The sequence below is a fragment of the Sapajus apella genome, unplaced genomic scaffold (assembly GCF_009761245.1).
Source record: "Sapajus apella isolate SASKATOON/1434 unplaced genomic scaffold, GSC_monkey_1.0 scaffold56, whole genome shotgun sequence".
Lineage (NCBI taxonomy): Eukaryota > Metazoa > Chordata > Mammalia > Primates > Cebidae > Sapajus > Sapajus apella.
This window is the reverse complement of record NW_022436996.1, coordinates 1,006,515-1,025,242: the sequence shown is the minus strand read 5'-3', so window position 1 is coordinate 1,025,242 and position 18,728 is coordinate 1,006,515. Positions and strand designations below refer to the sequence as shown.

Sequence of the window (18,728 nt, the reverse complement as noted above, 5' to 3'; positions counted from 1 at the left end):
CCCTCACCCTTCCCACCCTCACCCTCCCCACCCTCACCATCCCCACCTTCATCATCCCCACCATCCACAGCAGCATCCCCACCATCAGTGTCACCCCCATCAGCAGCATCCAACCTCTACTGCTGTTGTGTGCCAAGCCCTGGGGTTATATGAAGGAAGAATAACTGAGACATGGTCTTGTGGAGCCATAGACCTTAACAACTGTAATTAAAAGAATACGATTAGAGAGGTTCAGAAAAGCAATATTGGTTTTGAAAGCATGTGATTGTCTTTAGCTGGAGGAAATTAGAGCTGCTCTGTGGAGCCAGCTAATGCAGTTCACAGAGCCAAGCCCTGCACTGTACCCCTCACCTGTCAAATGGTGACACCCTCGTGGAAGGGGCTCTTCCCACTCCCAACTTTATTGGGGCCAGGAGTACCAGACATAAAACTCAGGCCTCCTTCCTTTGACAAACATGCCTCTCCTGGAAGTCCACCCAGCCAGTCCCAATGACACAATTAGGGTCCAGGCTGGCAGGCAGGCCTGGAGGTCGGCTGAGTGGAGGAGACTCCTGTCTGTGCGCTGGGCTGTGCTGCTCATCAGATATTCTCCTGCACCAAGGATCCAAAACAAATTAGGAAGCCCAAGTGGGGACATCTTTGACCACACAACACATGCTCTCTCCCTGTCTCACAGCCTGCAGGCAGCAGTGACAGGAACATTGATCAAGACGTGCAGCCGCCGGCCTGACAAAGCACACGGCTGCGGTGCTGTCTGCAGCTTCCTAACGAGCCGGCCCCGGCTGCGGCAAGGTCTGGGAGCTGAGGTGGGGACGCTCCAGCTCCGGCTCCAGCTCGCGAATGTGGGGTTGGGATTACTTCACTGTGCCCTGCTGAGCTTGGGCCGCAGAGAGGGGACTCGGGCAGCCCGCTTATTTTCTGTCTCTCTATGTGTCTCTGTCTTTGTCTCTTTGTCTCTGTGTGTCTCTGCCTGTCTGTCTCTGTCTTAACACAGTAGACCGTGTCAGTGTTTAACAGTGCTCAGGCCCTACGTGGCCCACTCACGTGGAGGGGGAGTGACTGTGGTGTCACTCCCACCAACAGCACGGTCACCAAGACAAAGTAACGTTTTTGCATTCCAGGAAGCAGGGGAGTCTCACACTGGCGTAAACTGTGCTATCTCTGCAGCCAAGACACAGAGCTCTCAGTTTGAAAAATAGGACCCCACACAGTTTCTAGAGTTCACGGAATCTATGAGGTTGAAGCTAAGTCCTAAACTACGTAGGATCAACAGCTGCAGCAAGCTGACAGCATCACGAGTGCCAGCGTTCACTCACGGGCATCTGCTAACGATGCATTTGGTGAGTCTGGAATTATCTGAAGATGCGCAATGCTGAGAAGCCCGCGATGCTGTCACCCCTCCGCTCCATGCGAACCCCGCAATGCTGTCACGCCCCTGCTCCACGCGAACCCCACGCTATCACCCCCCCCGCTCCACGCAAACGCTGCACTGCTGTCACCGGCCCTGCTCTACCCGCCGCTCTTCCTTCTGTCGCTCCAGGTTCCCGTTTGCATTTTGGCCTTTCCAGAAGCTGCACACCAAAGCCTCCTACCTGGCAAGTGAAAAGCACAGGCCATGATTAAAGCAGCAAGTTCCAATCCATATCCCATCCACCCTGGCCTGGGGTTAGAGGCCAACTGAGTCACGGCCACCCAGAGAATGGAGGGACGGTCCTCGCCAGCCACCGGCTCTTATTCACTGAGCGCTACACCAGGTTGTCTTCGGCTTTGCATGCCTTAACTTTCTCTAACCCGCTCAATGACTCCATGGTACAAACGTGATTGTCCACATTTTGCAAATGAGAAAAGAAGACCCCGCAGTGAGGAAAGGGCAGAGCTTAAGACACAGACCTTCTCCCCAGCCCCCGTGTGTCTGTCACATCAGACACTCAACACGCCGAGTGAACAGAGGAACAGCAAGCAGGGTGGTTTGCACAGAGCACAGGGCTGAGCGTGGAGGGGCTGTGACTGCGGGAATTTGCACCCGTCACTGCGAGCGTTCAGCGGATGGCAGGGACAGGATTGTCTGGGAGGAAACGGGGTGACAGTCAGGATGACTGTGGCCAGCATGCATCAGCCTGCTCCAAACCAAATGCTACTGTGTGTGCTGGGAGTGGAACCCCAGGCCCAGGGCGCCGTGCTCCCACCAGAGCATGGCTTCCCACCAAACGTCGTGAGAGCAATTGCATGAGGGACACACTTTTTTAAAAACTCAAACACGTGGCAGCCACAGTCCTCCTCACTGTGTGCCTCTGCACCTACTCCTCCAGGCCGCGTGGCCAAGCAGAGGGCTGTGTCCCCATCCTCCAGGCCGCGTGGCCAAGCAGAGGGCTGTGTCCCCATCCTCCAGGCCGCGTGGCCAAGCAGAGGGCTGTGTCCCTATCCTCCAGGCGGCGTGTCCAAGCAGAGGGCTGTGTCCCCATCCTCCAGGCCACGTGGCCAAGCAGAGGGCTGTGTCTCCAACACAATCTCCCACAGGGGCCCCTCTCCAGAAACAGGGGCAGGGGAAGATGGGCTTGTTGACTACATCTGGGTGGTTACACTTTGGGGCTGCTCGGGACAAAAGCGCCGTGGGCAGTCACGTGCCACGAACGCAGGCGGGCCTCCTCTTGGGTAGACATCGAGTGGAACTGCTGAGTCCAAGGACAGACGTTATGTTTAGCCTTAAAGCAGCTTTCAAAGAGAGGGTATAACAGCGTGCATCGCACTCCCACTAATGTGAGCATTTCTGTCCTCTATGTCCTCGCCAAGAGTTGGCTTTATAGATGTTTTTATTTCAGCCAATCTAGTGACATGAAGTGGTCGTTCTTGATGGTTTGGTGAATACGGATGCTCGGCACCTTTGATGCCTTCATTGGCCACTTGCATGTCTTTTTATGAAGTGTCTGTTCAAAACCTGTATGCACTTTTGTGTGGGGTCTTTTTTCCTTTTGCAGCACTATTGAGGCATAACTGACATACAATAAACATGACAATGAACATGTCTGTCACCCTGAAAACGTCCTGGTGCCCCTAGAGACACCTCCCTCTCCCGTCCCTGTCTACAGCCTCAGGCCATCCCCGTCAGCTTTCTGTCCCTCGTGACCCAGTTTGCATTTTCGACAGCTTTCCAAACTGCATTATAACAATAGGTCCTCTTTTCAGTCAACAGAAATTAAATTCACTGTGCTGTTTTGTGCGTCCACAATTTGTTCCATTTTCACTACTGAGCAGCATTCCATTTTGTGGATCAAACAAAATTTCTTTGTCCATTCGCTTTCTGATAGGCATTTGGTTTTCCTCAGTCGTGGGCACTTACTATGAAAGCCACTGTGAAGATGCGTGTGTAAATCTTTGAGTTATTCGTGTGTAAATCTTTGAGTGAACATATGCTTTCATTTATGTTGAGTAAAAGTGGGATGGAGGGATCACAGGTAGGTATATATTTCACTTTTGAAGGAGCTGTCAAGACATTTTCCACATTGTTGTTAATGTTTTACATTTCCATTGGTGGCAGCTGAGGGGTCCAGCTTGTCCACCTCCTTGCCAACACATGAGATGGTCAGTTTTTTGCTTTTTTTTTTTAGCCATTCTTATAGGTTTGTAGTGGTGTTTCATTGTGATTGCAATTTTCATTTCCGTAGTAAGGAATGACATTGAATATTTCACATTAGCTTGTCACTTACTTATTCTCTTTGAAGTGTTTATTCGAATCTTTCCCCCGTTTTTATTTTTTCTTTAAATTTCAGTGGCTTTTGGGGTATGAGTGGTTTGGGGTTACATGAATAAGCTGAATAATGGTGGTCTCAGTGCACCCGTCACTGAAGGAGTGCACATTGTACCCAACGTGTGGTTTTTTCTTACCCCTCTCCCCTTCCACCCTCCCCCTTCTGAGTCTCCAAAGTCCTTTATATCACTCTATCTGCCTTTGCATACCCATAGCTTAACTCTCACCTATAAGTAAGAACATAAGTTGATCGGTTTTCATTTCCTGAGTCACTTTACTTAGAATAATGGCTTCCAGCTCCATCCAAGTGGCTGCAAGAGACATTATTTCATTATTTTTCATGGCTGAGTAGTAGTCCATGGTGTTGATATATACTACATTTTCTTTCTTTATCCACTTATTGGTCAATGGGTATGTAGACCGGTTCCATATCTTTGGATTTTACGTATTGCGCTGCAATAAACATATATCTGCAGGTGGCTTTTGATATATTGATTTCTTTTCCTGTGGATAGATACTCAGTAGTGAGATTCCTGGATCAAATAACAGATCCACTTTTAGCTCTTCATGAAATCTCCATACTGTGTCCCAGAGAGGTTGTATTAATTTTCATTCCCACCAGCAGTGGATAAGTGTCCCTTTTCATCACAGTCATACCAGCATCTACGGTTTTGTGACTTTTTAATAAGAGTCATTCTTGCAGGAGTGTGGTGGCATCTCAGCGTGGTTTTAATTTGCGTTTCCTTGATGATTAAAGATGTTGAGCATGTTTCATATGTGTGTTGTCCATTTGTCTATCTTCTTTTAAGAAATTCCTATTCATGTCATTTGTCCACTTTTTAATGGGATTATTTGTTTTTTTCTTGCTGATTTGTTTGAGTTCCTTGTAGATTCTGGAGGTTAGTCCTTCGTCAGATACATAGTTTGCAAATATTTTCTCCCATTCTGTGGACCATCTGTTTACTCTGATGATTTCTTTCTCTACATGGAGCTTTTCAGTTTAATTAGGTCCAATTTATTTTTGTTTTAGTTGCATTTGCTTTTGGGGTCTTATACATGAACTCTTTCCCTAGGCCAATGTCTGTAAGAATTTTTCCTAGTTAATCTTTTAGCAGTTTTGTAGTTTCAGGTCTTAGATTTAAGTTGTTGATCCATCTTGAGTTGATTTTTGTACATGGTGAGAGATAATGAGGTAAGAGGCAGGACACAACTCCAAAGGCAGGGCTCCGTTACTGGACCAAACTGAAAACTAGATAAAGGGCCAAGGTGGAAAAAAATTACTACCCCTTCCCTAGAAATTTCTGCATAAACCACTCTTAGTCTGCATGTAATTAAAAGTAGGTATAAATATGACTGCAAAGCTTCCTTGAGCTCTACCCTCTGCCTATGGGGTAGCCTGACTCTGCAGGAGCAGTCCCGGAGCTATAACACTGCCAGAGCTGTAACATCGCCTTTTCAATAACGTTTTCTTCTATCTCCAGCTTGCCCTTGAATTCTTTCCTAGGCAAAGCCAAGAACCCATGTGGGTTAAGCCCCACTTTGGGGCTCCTTACACTGCATCATAGAGATCCAGTTTCATTCTTCTACATGTGGTTATCTGGTTTTCCCAAAACCATTTATTAAACAAGTGTCCTTTCCCCAGTTTATGCTTTTGTATGCCTTGTTGAAGATCAGTTGATTGTGCTTGGCTTGATTTCTGGGTTAACTATTCTGTTCCATTGGTCTATGTGTCTACTTTTCTACCAGTACCATGCTGTTTTGGTAACTCTAGCCTTGTAGTATAGTTTGGAGTCAGGTTACATGATGCCTCCAGATCTGTTCTTTTTGTTTAGGATTGCTTTTCCTCTTTGGGCTCTTTTTTGGTGCTGTACAAAAATAGTGTTGGTATTTTGACAGGAATTTCATTGACTCTGTAGATTGCTTTGGGCAGTGTGATCGTTTTCATGACACTGATTCTTCCAATCTGTAAGCATGGAATGTGTTTCCATTTGTTTGTGTCATCTACCATATATCACAGTGGTGTCTTGTGTTCTCCTTACAGAGATTTTTCACCACCTTGGTTAAGCATATTCATAGATATTTTATTCATTTTTTGAAGTCCTTGTTAAGGGGACTGCATTCTCGATTTGATTCTCAGCTTCATGATTGTTGGTATATAACAGTCCCACTGATTTGTGTACATTGATTTTGTAACCTGAGACTTTCCTGAATTCGTTTATCAAATCTAGGAGTCTTTTGGAGGAGTCTTTAGGGTTTCATAGGTATATGATCATATCACTAGCAAACAGCAATAGTTTGACTTCTTCTTTTCCAATTTGGATGCTCTTTATTTCTTTCTCTTAACTGATTGCTCTGGCTAGGATTTCCAGTACTGTGTTGAATAGAAGTGGTAAGAGTGGGCATCCTTGTCTTCCTTTGGTTTTCAGGGGGAACGATTTCAACTTCTCCCCATTTCGTATGATGTTGGTTGTGGGTTTGTCATAGATGGCTTTTATTATTTTGAGGTAAGTCCCTTCTATGCTAAGTTTGTTGAGGGTTTTTAATCATGAAGTGATGCTGGGTTTTATTGAATGCTTTTTCTGCAGCTATTGAGATGATCATATAGTGTTTGTTTTTAATTCCATTTATGTGATGTATCACATTTATTAACTTGCATATGTTAAACCAACCCTGCATCCCTGGGATGAAACCCACTTGATCACGGTGTATTATATTTTTGATGTGCTATTGGATTCAGTTAGCTAGTATTTCACTGAGGATTTTTGCATCTATGTTCATCAGCGGTATTGGTCTGTAGTTTTCTTTTGTTCATTCTGTCCTTCCCAGGTTTTGGTATCAGAGTGATACGGGCTTCACGGAATTAGTTAGGGAGAATTCTCTCTTCCTTGATCTTTTGGAATAGTTTCAGTAGAATTGGTATCAATTATTTGAGTGTCTGGTATAATTCAGTTGTGAATCCATCTGGTCCTGGGCTGTTGTTGTTGTTGGCAATTTTTAAATTACTGATTCAATCTCACTGCTTGTTATTGGTCTGTTGAGGGTTTCTATTCCTTCCTGATTTAATCTAGGAGTGTTTTATGTTTCTAGGAATGTATTCATGCATTCATTTCTTCTAGATTTTCTAGTTTGTCTGCACAGAGGTATTCATGTAGTCTTGAATGATCTTTTGTATTTCTGTGGTGTAGCTGAGTTGATTTGAATCTTCACTCTGTTTCTTGATTAATCTAGCTTATGTTCTATCAATTTTATCTTTTCAAATAAGGAATTTTTGTTGCATTGATCTTTTTTATTTGTTTCTTTGAAATTCATTTAGCTCTGCTCTGATCTTTGTTATTTCTTTTCTTCTGCTAGCTTTGGGGTTTAGTTTGTTTGTATTTCTCTAGTTCCTTGCTGTGTGACATTAAGTTGTCAATTTGTGCTCTTTCAGACTTTCTGATGTAGGCATTTAGCACTGTAAACGTTCCTCTCAGTATTGCTTTTGCTGCATCCCAGAGGTTTTGACAAATTGTGTCACTGTTATCATTCATTTCAAAGAATTTGTAAACTTTGGTCTTGATTTCATTGTACACCCAAAAATCATGGGGGAGCATATTTTTTGATTTCCACGTATTTCTATAGTTTAAAAAATTCCTTTGGAGTGGATTTCTAGTTTTATTCCACTGTGGTCTGAGAATATACTTGACATAATTTTGATTTTAAAAAATTTATTGAGACTTGTTTTGTAGTTTAGTATATGGTCTTTTTTGTTTTATTACTTTTCCTTTTCAAAAAACAGGATACATGTGCAGAATATGCAGGTTGTTACATAGGTGTATGTGTGTTGTGGTGGTTTGCTGCATCTATTACCCATCTTCTAAGTTCCCTCCCTCTCCCCCCAATCCCCAACAGGCCCTGGTGTGTGTTGCTGCCCTCCCTGTGTCCATATGTTCTCATTGTTCAACTGCCACTTATGAGTGAGAACATGTAGTGTTTGGTTTTCTGTTCCTGTGTTAGTTTGTTGAGGATGATGGCGTCTAGCTTCAGCCACGTCCCTGCAAAGGACATGATCTCATTGCTTTTTATGGCTGCGTAGTATTCCATGGTGTATATGTACCACATTTTCTTCATCTAGTGTATCTTGGAGAATGCTCCATGTGCTGATGAGAAGAATGAATATTCTGCAGTTCTTGGTTAGAATGTTCCTTAAAAATCTGTTAGGTCCATTTGTTCTAGAGTGTAGATTAAGTCCATTGCTTCCTGTTGACTTTCTTCTCAACAATCTGTCCACTACTGTCAGTGGAGAACTGAAGTCCCCCAGTATTAGTATGTTGCTACACATCTCACTTCTTAGGTCTAGCAGTAATGTTTTACAAATCTGAGAGCTCCAGTATTTGGTGCACATGAATTTAGAATTGTAATATCTTTTTGTTGGACTGACCCTTTTATCATTATTTCATGACCTTCTTTGTCTCCTTTTACTGTTGTTGCCTTAAAGTCTGTTTTATCGGATATAAGAATACTCCTGCTCACTTTAGGTTTCCATGTGCATGGAATATCTTTTACTGCCCCTTTACCTTAACTTTATATGCATCTTTATGTGTTAGGTGAGTCTGTTTAAGACAGCAGATATTTGGTTTCTGACTTTTTATTCATTCTGCCAATCTGTATCTTTTAAATGGAGTATTTAGGCCATTGACATTCAACACTAATACTGAGATGTGAGATACTATCCCAATCATCATGGAGACAGGAAGTGTGACTTTCAGGCCACACCTCTCCCAGTCCAGCAGCAAAGCCAGGCTCCCAGATCCTGTGCTTGTGGCTGCAGCACGCTTCCCACTGCCCTCAGGTTTATGGCCAAGGGATTTTGTCCCCACTCGAGATTAGCCTGCAAATCTCAGTTATGAGCTTCTCTCAACCTGTGACCACTGCCTGAGTTGGCTGGAGACTTCTGCAGCATCCCCTGTGAGGCAGAACGGCTTCCCCCAATCCATGCTGCAGACTGGGAATGCACGCAGAGCTCTTCCTGCTGTTTCTCCCACTTTTTATTCTCCATTGCTCCCTAAATCAATTCCAGCACTGGGTGGGGTTAATGTCCCCTCCACCATGGGCTGGGTTCCTCAGTGGGGGTGCATATCTCAGAGGCAGTGTCTCTGGTTTCTTTCAGTTTTCCTGTCAAGTTCTGGTGTTGCCTCTTGGAGAAAAGTTCACAGTGTGAATCTTTACACACTATTTTGTCTTTACAAGTGGGAGAGGCATGCTAACACTGCTTCCAATCCACCGTCTTGGGGAAAAAATGCCTGTTTTAAAGTGCTGCTTTTTATTTTAGTTTTTAGAGATTTTTATATATTCTGAAATTCTTTTTTTAATCTTAAAAGGTCCTACTCGCAAGTATTTTCCTAAGCCTGTGGCTGGTCTTTTCATTCTTTTGTGTGTCTTTCGGAGAAGTGTCTTCTTCTGAAGAAGAAAACGTTTTAATTTTGACAAAGTTTTAGTTATCAGTTTTTTTTAAGGATTGTGTTATCGTGTCATATCTATACCAACTTGGAGGTAATTTCCACCTTAACACTATTGAGCCTTCAGACGTGATCGTGCATATATCTCCATTAATTCATCTTCTTTAATTATTCTCATCAGCATATTGCAGTTCTCATTGTACATTGTCTTACACATATTTTAGATCCAGCCTTAATTATTTCATAATTTTGGTGCTATAGTTTTAAAAATTCAATATTTAATTGTTGCTCATATACAGAAACAATTAGTTTTTGTGTGCTGACATTTTACTCTACAGCATTGCTATATTAGTTTCAGTAGCTTTTCTGTAGGTTCCACCCAATTTTTGACAAAGGTTATCATACACTCTGAATGCCTTTCGTTTCTTCTTGTTTGATTGCACTGGCTAATACCTTCAATGCCACAGGCGGTGGATTTCCTGAGGCCAGGGCTTTGAGACCAGCCTGGTCAACATAGTGAAACCCTGTCTCTACTAAAGATACAAAAATTAGGTGGGCCTGGTGGTGGGTGCCTATAATCCCAGCTACTTGGGAGGCTGAGGCAGGAGAATCGCTTAAACCCAGGAGTCAGAGGTTTCCGTGAGCCGAGATCACACCATTGCACTCCAGCCTGGGCAACAACAGCAAAATTCCATATCAAAAGTAAAAAAGATCTTCAATGCACAGTTGAATAGAAGAGGTAAGAGCAGATATCCTTGTCTAATTCCAGATTTTAAGTAGAAAGCATTCAGCTCTGCGCCATTTGGTAGAGTCTTAGATGTAGGCTTCTGTTACGGATGGATGCTGGCTTTTGTCAAATGCTTTTCCTGGTACCTAGTGGACTATTGCATGGTGCTTCTTTTCCTTGTTACTATGGTGAGCTATGTTGGTTGATGTACAAATGTTCAACATACTCCACATATCTGGGATAAATCCCCCTTGATTATGATGCAGTATGTATTTCTATATATTGTTTACATATTTTATATACTGTTGAATTTAAATTAACAAAAATTGTTTAGAATTTTTGTTTCTATACTTCTGAAGAATAATAACCTGCAGTTTTCTTTTAAAGTCTTTTTCTGTATGATTTTTACCTGTTGGCATTTACTGAGACTTATTTTGTGGCCCAGCATTTGATCTAGCTTGGGAAATATTCTATATAACATACTTAAAAAGAATGTGTGTTCAGCAGTTTTCAGGTGCATCATTCTATAAACATCCCTTAGCTTAGATTGGTTCATGGTGTGGTTCAGATCTTCTCTATCCTTACTGATGTTTTAACTATTTGTTTAATCAGCTACTGAGGAGTTTTTCAATCACTATGATCATGACGGCCTTGTATATTTCTCTCTTTAGTTTTCTCATATTTTTCCTTTATGTATTTGAAGCACTGAAATTTGTTCATAAACTTTTTCTATAGCATTCTGATGAGCTGAATATGTAGTCATCATAAAACGTCTCCATCACGAGTAACACTATTGGTCTTGAAGTGCATTCCAGTAGTAACATGACTGTGCCCGCTTTCCTGCCCCGTGAGTTTCCACTGCACACATTTTCCAACCTTTGGGTCCAAGTTACCTTCTTCGCCCAGGCTGGGGTCTCGGCTCCAGTGAGACTTGAGACCCCTTTATGCTCTGTGCTCAGCATCTGGGTTTCTGAACCATGAGGGAGCTCTCTGTGCTTTATGGGCCAAGTGTCCGTTTGTGAGTTTCTGAAGCTTCTCTTTCCTCTCAGTCCCCTGGCTTTCTGCACCCTTAGAAAGTTTCCACAGACGTTTTTCCACTGTGCTTCCTTGTCCCCAGCCTTCAGAAGGCCCCTGTGGTGCACTCCACTCCGGAGCGGACTGGCGCTCCTTGCCAGGATTTCTCCAGCCCCAGCCACACGCTCTGTGCAGCCTGTCTCTCAAATCGGTTCCACGTGTGTCAAGAGTTTCTTAAAAGTTAGGCCGAATTCTCCCAGCTTCCTGTGACTGTCTTCCACTCTTGCATTCTGATGCACGTGAAAGAGCTGTGGTCTCCTCTCCCCGGAACGAGTTCATCACTTTCTGGAATGCAGTTCATCCTCTTTTCCTGTGTCCTCCGCTCTGGTGGGTTTCTCCTAGGGCTGCCTCCTGTTGCATGGTAAGAGGGGGATGGTCGCCGGCACATTTCTCGGTGGCTCACTCTTGTGGCTGGGGTGGGAGGGAATGGGCTCCTGACACTACACACCAAGTCTGCCATACACCTGAAGGAGGTGCCTCCGGGTCGTTCTCCAAGGCCATGGTCTCGGAGGCCCCCGCCTGGGCCCACCTGCCCCTCTGGCATGAGCGCGCCTTGACTCTCAGTGTTCCCTCCATCACGGCACTTGCTCTAACTTTTTAACTGTATGTTTTGCTTGTTTGCATTCTCCCCACTACCCAGTAAAACTGTAAAATCCTAAAGGGCAGAAACTAACTTTCCTTAACCATTCCCTCAACCCAGCACCATTTCTTATATGTTAAATATATTTTTAAAACATTTCCAAAATAAATCAGCTAATTGTTGGTCTTGGTACGTAATAAATTTCCGATTAAACCTCCTCAGTAACAGAGCAGACAGGGAACTTACGGTGTTCTGCATAATGGGTACAAGGATTGTGAACCGGTGCTGCGTAGTCAATAAAACAAAAAGCGTCACCACCTTACAGTGCAGAAGTAATAAGGACGCCTTGATTTACTGATCAATAAGAGCTCAATTAGTGTGGCAGAGCTTGATGTGCCCTAAGAGAACGAGCATGATTTTATTCCCAGTGGCTTCTGTTAGGGTGTAATCCGTGTGAAGGCCCTGAACGACGTCACATTTAGGATATTTTCTCCACATAGAGTTTCATGAGTGATGACAGATACTTAGAAAACAATGCTTTACCAGAAAATTCACAGGAAGTTGACTGTACCTTGAAAGACTGTCAGTATACAAAGCTTAATTTCCAATTACAGTATTTCATCAGCTAAGACGTGGGGCAAGGGAAGCTGTGGCCGGATCCCCAGCTCCCGATATTTACGGGGCAGCAAAATCTGCACGGCAGCGCCGCGGCCTCAGGTCACACACTCACTGCCTGTGCCTTCTTCAGCACTTATTCATTAGCGAGATGGCTAGAGCTTTCTCCTCATTTAAACACTGGACAGAAAAGAAAATGAGTTCTGGGTTTTCACGCATTTTTTTAAATAGTGAGAAGCATCTATCTTAACAACAAAGAAAAATGCCTAAGCCAAAATGTCAGCAAGTGCTCATTTTCCAAATAACCATGTGGTAACTGTGGTAACTGCCCACGTGCTGGAATGACCACGGAACTCATTAATTCAAACCGGGGCACCTGGGGGGCAGACACTGACTCCCTCCTGACTATGCTGAGGGCAGCAGAGACCAGCGTGCCAGGCCAACCGCGGTGTGTGGGAGCTCAAAAGTGGCAGAGCCAAGCTTCAGATAAGGCGGACCCTGGCTGCTGCTGGGGAATGTTTGACATGACTGGTGCCCACACCCTTCTCCCATTTCTGTTTCTTCAAATGGAGAGCAGACCAGGTAGAGGCAGTGGTGGGAGAGGCCCCCTGCCACACACCCAGCGGCCCTGGGGAGCAGCAGAGCCAGGGACACACCCAAGAGATCAGCCCCCAATGCCTCCATCACGAGCTCCCAAAGGAAGGGATGTTCTGGGACAGAGGCAGCTGCCACGCTCGCCCTGCGTGGGAAGGCTGCTCCAAGAGCACTCCTGGGCATGTGCTGAGAATGCTGGAATTCTGCTGCAGGAGGTCAGGACTGGAGAGCCTTCGGTAAATGCGGCTGGTTCATGTGACGAGGCCACGTGCCCTTTGGCCTGCACAGCACTCAGCTGCTGAGTCCTGCAGAGCCACTGAGCACCGCAGAGGGCCCAGGATTGCTGCACACTGCCTAGGAAGGCATCCTGTCCCCAGCAGGAACTCGCTGTCCCCAGGAGCGGCTACGAGCCATCTCACGGGGCGTCACGCCGGTACCTCCCAATGGCTCAGCACAAGCGGCTCCGTGTCCACCAAAGACCTTCACTCTCGGCCAGCTTCTGCAACTTGCTGCAGCTCGTTTTCGATGTGTGGATGTGGCTGGGGGCCAGGGGAGCTCTGTGGGCTCTCAATTCACCCTCCAGGCAAATCCGTCCTGTGCCTTGTTCCGCAAGCCAATTCCATTCTCGCTCTGACTCTTTTGTGTTAGTGCAGGGGCTGTGTCACAAAATAACTAAACCCGGAGGAGGAGCATGACGATGGGTTCAAGATGGAACAACTGAGGCTCCCACTGAATGAAACCAAATGCTGTTTGCAGCTGGTTCCCACAGCCCCGTCCGAGGCGCGTCGGGGGATCCTGCAAGGCCACGCTCCTGCCCTTCTCTCTTCAGTAGCCCGTGGAGAGGGCCCTGGGACATCAGTCCAGGTGAGCACGCCACCATCAAGTCAGGGGGAGCAGACAGTAAACTGCTTCACAGAAACATGTCGCCTGATTTCCTTTCAATCAAACTTCTTCGAGTTTCTGGAACTTTTAAAGACGTCCCCCCTTCCCTCATATGTTACTAAAACCATCTCCGGGCTGATCATTCACTTCCAGGGTCTGGGGACATGACATGACAGCACCATTAGAGACACAGAAATCCACAGCAGCCACGGAGCAGAGCAGCGGGCCCCACAGCCCTTCTGATGAAGATGCAACGGGCAGAGGAGGACGAAGCGATGGTTTGAGAGCTGGAGACGCCGCATTGCCCACGTTCAAGAGGGCGTGAGAAACGCGTTTCCACTGCACGGGCTGAGACCTGCTCTGCGGTGCCCGAGGGGCAGGCATGCAGAGGGAGCGTGTTTGCCAGCGACCCAGCGTCCTCGGATTCCCCTCATCAGAGCCGGAGACCTCCACTCGGACTTTCCACCTAATTTCCATTTCGTTTTTAAAAGATTATTTTATCAGCGGTAGTCATGCTTACCGCTTCACAACGCCTCTGAGGCCACTACCCTCATTCACAGCTGAGGACCCGGGTGCGGGTACAGAAGCCGGGCAGCGGGTGGAGGAGCCTCTGACCCAAGGCCAGAGCTGCGTGAAACCCACCTTCTGCGCTCACAAAATACAGCAGGACGTGCAGCGCATCACAGGCGCCTAGTTGCTCTCAGTTAATGAATAAAAGCTTTAAATTTAGCACGTTTAAAATAGTGTTAAGTGGACCAGGCCCTCTAGGGTGAGGCTCACACAGAAAGGCTCCCATGGGCTCTCAGGAAAGGCTTTAGGGCGCATTTCTCAGGCCAGCCTGATGGGAGGCAGGCCTGGCCCAGGGAGGGGCTAGGATTGGCCTCTCAGCCTGAGCCTAACCCTAGAGGGAGACCCGTGGCCTGCACTTCCGTGAGGGCTGAAGACCCCACCCTCCACCATGAGGGGCGATTTCGACCAGCCAGGAAACACAGCCCACGATCCGGAGAAACACAAATATGGCACAGGTGCCACTGAGCCCCCGCGCAGCCTCTCAACTGTGTCCTGACGGTCTGTTGCCCCGTGGCCCCTGCGTGGGCCCTGGGCCAGCATCAGGGCTCTGCCTGGAGGGCGTGGACAGCCTGGCTTCTGCATCCAAACGCTGTGTGACAACCTCCTGAGCAGAGGCAGGGCCACAGCAAACATGGCCGCCCAGGGGCTGACCTAGGGAACGCTCCAGAGAACCGTGAGGCCAACGCCAGGCCTTCCCGGGCACCGCCTAAGACACAGAAGTACCCCAGCTTCCTCACATGCCTGTGCCCAACATGCCCGCCTTGGGGTGCCACCTTCTGTGGAAACTCACCCTGTGGATCCCACGCATGGAGCAAGGAGTCCTTCAGAGTTAACTGAAGCCATTTCAGTGGCTCAGTGGCAGGAACATGATAGGAACTGGGCCCACCTGCTTCCCACAAGCATCCCAGGGCCACCGCTCCTGGTGAGACCCCCGTGGAGTCCACGGGGACGCAGAGTATCCTCGGACTTACCAGCCTTGCACCAGCACGGTACCATCTTAGAAAGGAAAGTGTGTCAACTCGGTGCCGATGTAAGCAATGTTTGGAGGAAAAGGGGTGTGTGAGCGCCGCCATCAGACCGCCAAGGCCCCCAGGGCCACCCTGGGCCTCCACACCTGGTCCAAAGCCCCACCGCAGGAAACGGGCAGACGACTCCTGCAGCTCTGACCCTCCCTGTTTCCAGGCACTGGGGACCTGCCAGCTTCGGCCTAACAAGTCGTCACAAAAATCATGCCTGCTTTTCCATTTAAAGAGCTCACTGACATTCCTGATTCCATTTCCTTAACATGTCGAGTGGGCGTTGCCTACGGAAGGGTCTCTGGGTGTGGGTCCTTGCAGCTCCCTCTGGCCCTGCACAAATGCTCCTGGGGTTCACCTCCCAGCCTGCCTGGGCTCTGTGTGTCCAGGGCATCCACCTGTGTTCTGGTGCCAAACCTCGTGCCCACAGGCAGACAGAGTCCTTATGCTGCCCCGGGCTGCCCCCGGGTGGGCTTGCTGGGGAGTGGGAGGAGCTTTTCCTTGGATGCAGTAGCTGCACCTGGTGCCCCTAATTCCAGCCACATTCATGGCCCCTCGGTCTCCCTCGAGTGGGTTCCTGTGTGCACTGCTGACCCGGGTTCCTTCCCAAAGGGTAAAGAGAAGCCACTCATCTCCTCTCCCTCCCTGGTGTGCGCCTGCGGTTTCAATGCTGGGCTTTCTGGAGTCACGACAGCTTGTCCCAAAAGAGATCCTAGAGAGCCTCACCCCAAGGATTAAGTGTTCATGGTGGGGGTGGCTGGACTGACCCCAGGCACACCGAAGGCCTGTTCACAGGCTGCCCGCTGGCGCAGGACACAGGCGTGAAGCCAAGAGGAGCCAGCGGCCAAGGAGACAGGCCCAGGTACCCGCACCCTGGAGGAAAAGCCAACCCCAGCTGCGGGAGGAAGCAGAAGGGTCACCTCAGCAGGAGGTCTGTCCGGCGCCGTCCGGGTCCTGGTGAGCGCGTCTGAGGCTGGGGCCTGGGATAGGGCCCCCAGGAAGGGCAGGTGGCGTCGGAGGGCCTTGGCCAGGGCAGCGCTGCCCTCCTGGCTGTGCCTCCTCTCGCTGCCAATGCTCTGTTTTGAGGGCCTGAAAAGCAAAAGAAACCAGACATCAATCGCATGTTTGCTGGTGCCGGAGCTGCCCCATCCCCTGGGGTGCCTGGGAGCGGGGCTAGGTGGCTGGCCTGGCCTTGCTGCTCCGTCACCATGGGTCTGAACTGATCCCGGCCCCCGAGGATGGTTAACAGCATCTGCCTCATGGTCGTGGGGACGGACGAATGACCCCTCCTGAGAGCTGAGAAGCAAAAGCAGCATGCAGGAAACAGCTGCAGTAACACTGACAGGTCCCTGGAGAGAGAGTCAGGACTCCGCACAGGCCCACGTACAGTCCTGACGGAGACCTGGGCATGGGGGAGGACATCTGTGGCCCTCTGAGTCTGTACCCTGACCCCTTTTACCCTCAGGTATGGCAGAAATCTCGTCTGAGCCAGAGGCAGTGTCAGCCCAGAACACGATAGGCACAGCCTCCCCGCCTGCCCAGCTCACCCACAGACGCTATGGCTGGCCTCGGTGGGCACGCAGGCCACCCAGATCTTTACAGCCCCCTTTTTCGCACACGACTAAAAGGGCCCAGAGCATGCTCCCAAATGAGAAAGAGAATTCCCACAGGAGACGCCTCCACCAGCCAGGATTAAGAACACCTGGGTGACTGAACCCCCCACCCCCCCCCCCCCCCCACACCTTCCAGCAAGTCCCTGTCTCAAAAAAAAAGAGTGCGTGGCCGGGCACGGGGGCTCATGCCTGTAATCCCAGCACTTTGGGAGGCCGAGGCAGGTGGATCTCGAAGTCAGGATATCGAGACCATCCTGGCCAACAAGGTGAAACCCTGTCTGTACTAAAAATACAAAAACATCAGCTGGGTGTGGTGGTGCACACTTGTAGTCCCAGCTACTTGGGAGGCTTAGGCAGGAGAATTGGTTGAACCCAGGAGGTGGAGATTGCAGTGAGCTGAGATCGCGCCACTGCACTCCAGCCTGGACGACAGTTCGAGACTCAGTCTCCAAAACAAAAAGTGTGTGTGTGTGTGTGTGTGTGTGTGTGTGTGTGTGTGCATGCGTGCGCGCGCACACACACACACACACACACACACACTCCATGCTTCTAATGAAATGCAAAGATTTTGTAGACTCAGAGTTTAGACTCAGATTAAAGAGCTTTAGATTCTGATTAATTTTAGTTTTTACAATTGAGTGCCTCATTTATGTCTATAAAAGAATGGGCACCACTGTTAAAGAGATGGGCCAGTGTGGGGGCCCTTGCTGCCCCCAGACAAGGGCAGCACCCTCCATGAGTCTGCTGCTCCCAGCAACGCTGCCAAATCCACGTTCTCCCAAGAGCCATGTTCGCTGATGACCCATCACTTCAGGTCCGACTTCTGCTGCAGTGCACAGTCCAGACACCACAGGCCACGGCGCCACGTCCACCACCACACAAGACTCAGGCCTCCTTCATCACAGGCTCTGCAGGTGCAGTTGGCTGCCATCTGCTTCTCCCAGGCCAGGCAGTGGCTACGTCTGAGCTGGAGGCAGGTGCCTTTCTGACCCCAGGCCCTGGCTGCCTCAGAGCCCCGGGCACAGCTCCACCTTGGCCTTCTCAACACCTAACTAGATCCTCCTTAGGGCAAGAAGACAGAACTACAGCTAGTGTCTAATAGTCACATTTAACAGGCCACAGTTGCCTCCAAGAAACATCACAGCATTTAACATTCGAAATACGAGCCTTCAGTAGATACTGACATTTCTCCCCCCAGCTCTGACGCGGGCGTTGACATGAATTCTGTAGACAGCTTTGGTATCAACCTCACAATGCACTTTTGTCATTTTTGTTTGAACAATCAACTTCTTTAAATGTGATTTAAGTGGAAGGAAAACACCGTGCTCCCTTGTGTGTTTCTGTCTGGCACCTCTCCCTCCGGCCAGAAGCGCAGCTCTGCCAGCCTGGCCATGGAGCTCTGCTGGGGATGGCACCCTTCAGTGTCTGTATTTCTGAGGAAGCCATAATTTTACCTTTGTATCTGAAGGATACTTACATGGAATATAGAATTCTGGGTTAATTTTCTTTTGCTTTCCGTGCTTTAAAAGTGCTTTCCACTGTCTTCTGGCCCGGAGCGTTCTCCATGAGAAACTGGCGTGGCCTTCCCTGTATCATCACTCTATGAAATGCATCTTTTTCTCCTCCGACTGGTTGGCTTTTTATCACTGGTTTTGAGAAATAGATTGGGATATTTCTTGGTCTTCATGTTTCTTTTTTAGGAGGCTCATTGAGCTTTCTGGGTCTGTGAGTTTATCATTTTTATCATATTGAAATAATTTTGGTCATTACTTCTTCAAATGCTTTTCTGCCCCCGTCTCTCCCACCTGGGGACTCCAGTTATAGGCCGATTCGGCCTCTTAGACGTGCCCACAGCTCACTGGTGTGTGTGTGTGTTT

The 18,728-nt window shown here is 48.1% G+C and overlaps 1 protein-coding gene across 2 annotated transcripts in view; it reads right to left on the bottom strand.

Annotated features, from left to right (window-relative positions):
- The window catches only part of PTPRN2 (protein tyrosine phosphatase receptor type N2), an 831,505-nt gene that overhangs the window by 582,481 nt on the left and 230,296 nt on the right, over positions 1-18,728 (bottom strand). For both annotated transcript variants that reach the window (XM_032244877.1, XM_032244876.1), the window contains exon 4: positions 16,159-16,327. In XM_032244877.1, the coding sequence (XP_032100768.1) occupies positions 16,159-16,327 (169 nt within the window). The remainder of the gene's footprint in view (positions 1-16,158; positions 16,328-18,728) is intronic.